Source organism: Phaethon lepturus, unplaced genomic scaffold (assembly GCF_000687285.1).
Source record: "Phaethon lepturus isolate BGI_N335 unplaced genomic scaffold, ASM68728v1 scaffold36951, whole genome shotgun sequence".
Taxonomy (NCBI): Eukaryota; Metazoa; Chordata; class Aves; order Phaethontiformes; family Phaethontidae; genus Phaethon; species Phaethon lepturus.
The window spans coordinates 33,728-37,704 of record NW_010516674.1 but is presented as its reverse complement, the minus strand read 5'-3'; the positions used below and the strand labels follow the sequence as shown (position 1 = coordinate 37,704).

General features: G+C 49.8%; 1 protein-coding gene across 3 annotated transcripts in view; it reads right to left on the bottom strand.

Moving 5' to 3' along the window:
- Positions 1–278: 278 nt before the first annotated feature.
- The window catches only part of SMAD9 (SMAD family member 9), a 22,934-nt gene continuing 19,235 nt past the window's right edge, over positions 279–3,977 (bottom strand). For 2 of the 3 annotated variants that reach the window (XM_010296123.1, XM_010296124.1), the window contains one exon: positions 280–434. In XM_010296123.1, coding sequence (XP_010294425.1) covers positions 291–434 — 144 coding nt within the window. In that variant the 3' untranslated portion in view covers positions 280–290. Of the gene's footprint in view, positions 435–3,977 lie in introns of all 3 variants that reach the window. The other variant, XM_010296122.1, reaches the window with a different exon arrangement.

Below are 3,977 nucleotides of genomic sequence, written 5' to 3'. Positions count from 1 at the left end.
CTGGGGAATGAAGATGCTCACAGGAAATGTTTGACACTTTTGCAGGAATTTGGCTTATTTTGTACTAGAGAACAGATACGCTATACCTGAATTTCTAAAGTTATTGTACTGGCATCAGAGTAACTAGAAACCACAAAATGTAGCATGAAAAAAAAAAAAAAGGAGAGTAGACTATGTATAGATATATTTACATCTACATACATCTACATATAGAAGCTTCTGTTCACTGGAAATCCTATAAGCCACTGCCTGCAACAGCATCCATCCTACGGGAATTCTAGAGATGATTCTTAAGAGACTGAGGAGATGGGGTTATGAGGGGAGCCCATCTGTGTCAGCACCTTATCCAGCCATTGCAATGGTCCATGCAGGTGGATCTCAATCCAGCAGGGCGTGCTTGTAACATCTTGGCGATGATACTCTGCTCCCCAGCCCTATAAAAGCATCAAAGGACCGAAAAGTGAGTTTTTTTAAAAAAACACAATATTAAATCACAACTCCATTGCTGTCAGTCCAACACAACTACCAGTCCACCACCCAAGTTCCCAAGAGGTAATGCCTTGTCCCTGGGATAATTTTCTCTAGAAACTTTGCTCCTTTTGTTATCATAGTTATCAGGGACTCTGTACTATTAAATTAAAAATGCTCAGTCACACTTCCAGGTGCTGAGATCAACTGGCACGGAAAGGCTTGTTTCCAAGCTCGGCTGCCTGCAAAGAGCCCATGGGGAATGGTCCCTGCTGTTCACACCCCAGAGATGTGCCCAGGAAAGTCTGCCAGACTGTTGTCTGGCACAGATGAAAAGCAGGCCAGGCCCTGCCATAACACTTCAACAGGAACTGGGAATGAACCTGGGCACTGCTTCATTTACTGGTAGAGACGCTTCCTACAAGTGTGAGACTCTAGAAGTTCTAGGTATTTATCTGAATCCCTGGAAACTTCCACCAAGGCTCCTATTTACCATACCTGACCTATGTATAGACACTTTCCATACGTTTCCTATCCTTGAACATGTCCTCTTTTCCCATGGGAGCTCCTGGCTGTCTGCTGTGGGAAGTCCTGCAGTAACTTCTCCAGCTCTTTTGGGGAGATAAGGGATATGGAGCATCTGACAAAAGATGGGGATGTGGTGCTGGCAGAGAGAAGAGAGAACCAGAAGTCCTCGCGCCTCAAGCAGGCACAGTGTCTGCTTGTTACGCAGACAGCCTGATTTCACAGCAACACAAGACATCCAAGTCACAGCCCAAAGTCTCGCAGCTCACCGGCTGTCTCGCTGCCGGAACTGAACTCGGCTTTCCACAGGGCAATGTGCAAAATGCGGTCCCACTGCAGGATCACAGAATCACAGAATCATTAAGGTTGGAAAAGACCTTTAAGATCAGCAAGTCCAACTGTCAGCCCAACAACCACCATGCCCCCTAAACCATATCACCAAGTGCTACATCTACACGTTTTTTGAACAGCTGCAGGGATGGTGACTCCACCATCTCCCTGTGCAACCTGTTCCAATGTTTGACCACTCTTTCAGTAAAGAAGTTTTCCCTAATATCCAATCTAAACCTTCCCTGACGCCTCCTCTCGTCCTATTGCTAGTTACTTGGGAGAAGAGACCAACACCGGGCCACCAATCAGAGAAGCTGAGCCTAACCCATCATTATGCTAGTCAGGCAGGTTGATATTCTTGTCATGAAAAAAGGACATGGAAGTATATTAAGATTGATGCCTGCCAAATTGTAGAGTGCTGAACAACTTCAGACAACTGAGGCTGCTAGAACCCACTTCTCTAGATGATCAGCTGCAAAACTAGGATCAACACCAAAACTAGATGCTATTGTAAGTGGTCTGGATAAAATCCATTTCTAGCTAATGAAGAAAAGGGAGAAGAAAACAGAAAAGTAATATATGGACCCACCGAAGCCCAAAGAGTATTTTTAAAAAGGCAGCATTCTTCTGACCTGCAGAGCATTTATCAGGCTAGAAGGGGCCGGTGTTTGCAGGCACCTCAGATTAATGTTCTGGAAATGTTTGCATAAAATGCCACTCTTTAAATCAGCATAGTCAGACTTCTGAGTTTGTGCAGTCTTAAGCACTCAGCTGCAGTGAAGATACACGGCCAGAAGGGCAAGCGTCAGAGGAGTCAGTGCACCTCTGCTGACTGGCGGGACGGAAAATCCAGAGGAATTGGAATTACAGGTTGCAAACCCAACCTGCCCGGTTTGGAGGGGTCTGGCAGCGCGCGGCTGGCCATCTCCGTCTGCTGGCAGCTCCCAAACACTCAGGGTGCTGCTGCCTCAGGCTGGAGCTCCCGCAGGGTAGGACCCCCTGTGTGCCTCCTGTACCGCACCGCTGGGCCGCAGGTAGCCTCCTTCACCCCTGGGCAGAAATGAGCCCGGAGATGGAGGTCTGTTAATAAGGGAATAAAATGAGAACAACTTGCAAAGCTGTGGTGGTGTTTTGCGCCGACGGTGGGCAGAGGATACCGATACTCTCTCCAGGGAGACCAGAAATGCCCCTTCCGGCATGGGGGAGATCAGCTAAGGAGTCCTGCTGCTCCCCCCACCCCCTCCCACCTCTTGTGGGCAACAGCTTCCTCCAGCCCAGGCTCCAGCCATGTCCCAGAGCGCTGAGTTGCCTCATACAGTGGAGCACGGCCAAGTCTGCTGGGTTGTCCCCTTAGCCCCAAGACCTGGGGAAATATGGGAGGGAGGGTGCTGGGTTCAGACCTTGTCTTGGAGAAATGCTCTGTCTCTCCACTTTGTGCTTCAGCTGCCACATCTGTGGAGAGGGGACAACAACCAACCTGCTCTGGTTATCAGCAGCGCTCAGTGGATGGAAACTGCTGTCTGCTCTGATGATACATTCACATTTGCCTAAGGGTTAGGTTCCTCCCAGCTGCTCTCTGAGCACACGAAGGGTATCAGAGGAGACAGGACCTTCACCTCCCTCTGTCCCATGTTCTGCCTCCAGAAGATGATACAGTCCTTGCAAGTTTCTCATGTCTTGGTCCCTAACCATCCCTGTCTCCCAGCTGGTAGCTCAAGCGTTGGTGGGGTAAGAGACAGGGTCTCCATCTCTTTGGCTCTGCTTGCCCTCTGGGCTGTAGGTGACCAGCAGCATAGAATCATAGAATCCTAGAATCTTTGGGTTGGAAGGGACCTTTAGAGGTCATCTAGTCCAACCCCCTGCAATGAGCAGGGACATCTTCAACTAGATCACATTCCTCAGAGCGTCATCCAACCTGACCTGGAATGTTTCCAGGGATGGGGCATCTACCACCTCTCGGGGCAACCTGTGCCAGTGTTTCACCACCCTCAATGGGAAAAATCCTTCCTTACATCTAGTCTAAATCTACCCTCTTTTAGTTAAAACAATTACCCCTTGTCCCCATCGCAACAGGCCCTGCTAAAAAGTCTGTCCCCTTCTTCCTTATAAGCCACCTTTAAGTACTGGAAAGCTGCAATAAGGTCTCCCTGGAGCCTTCTCTTCTGCAGGCTGAACAACCCCAACTCTCTCAGCCTGTCCTCATAGGGGAGGTGTTCCATCCCTTGGATCATTTTTGTGACCCCCTCTGGACCCTCTCCAACAGGTCCATGTCTTCCCCATGCTGAGGGCTCCAGAGCTGGATGCAGGACTCCAGGTGGGGTCTCACCAGAGCGGAGTAGAGGAGCAGAATCACCTCCCTCGACCTGCTGGCCACACTGCTTTGGATGCAGCACAGGATACGGTTGGCCTTCTGGGTCCTTCATGAGCCTGCACATTGCCAGCTCCTGTCCAGCTTTTCATCCACCAGTACCCCCAAGTCCTTCTCGGCTGGGCCAAGAAACTATTTCTCAATAGTTTGTGGAAATGCATTTCTGTCTAGCATCTGGACACTAGCCAGGGGAGAAGCCACAGGACTGCCCTGCACCTGGGGGTTCTTGGTATGTGGCTCTGACAGACGTGTTCCTCTGTGCACTGCATACTCAGCACCCGGGGGC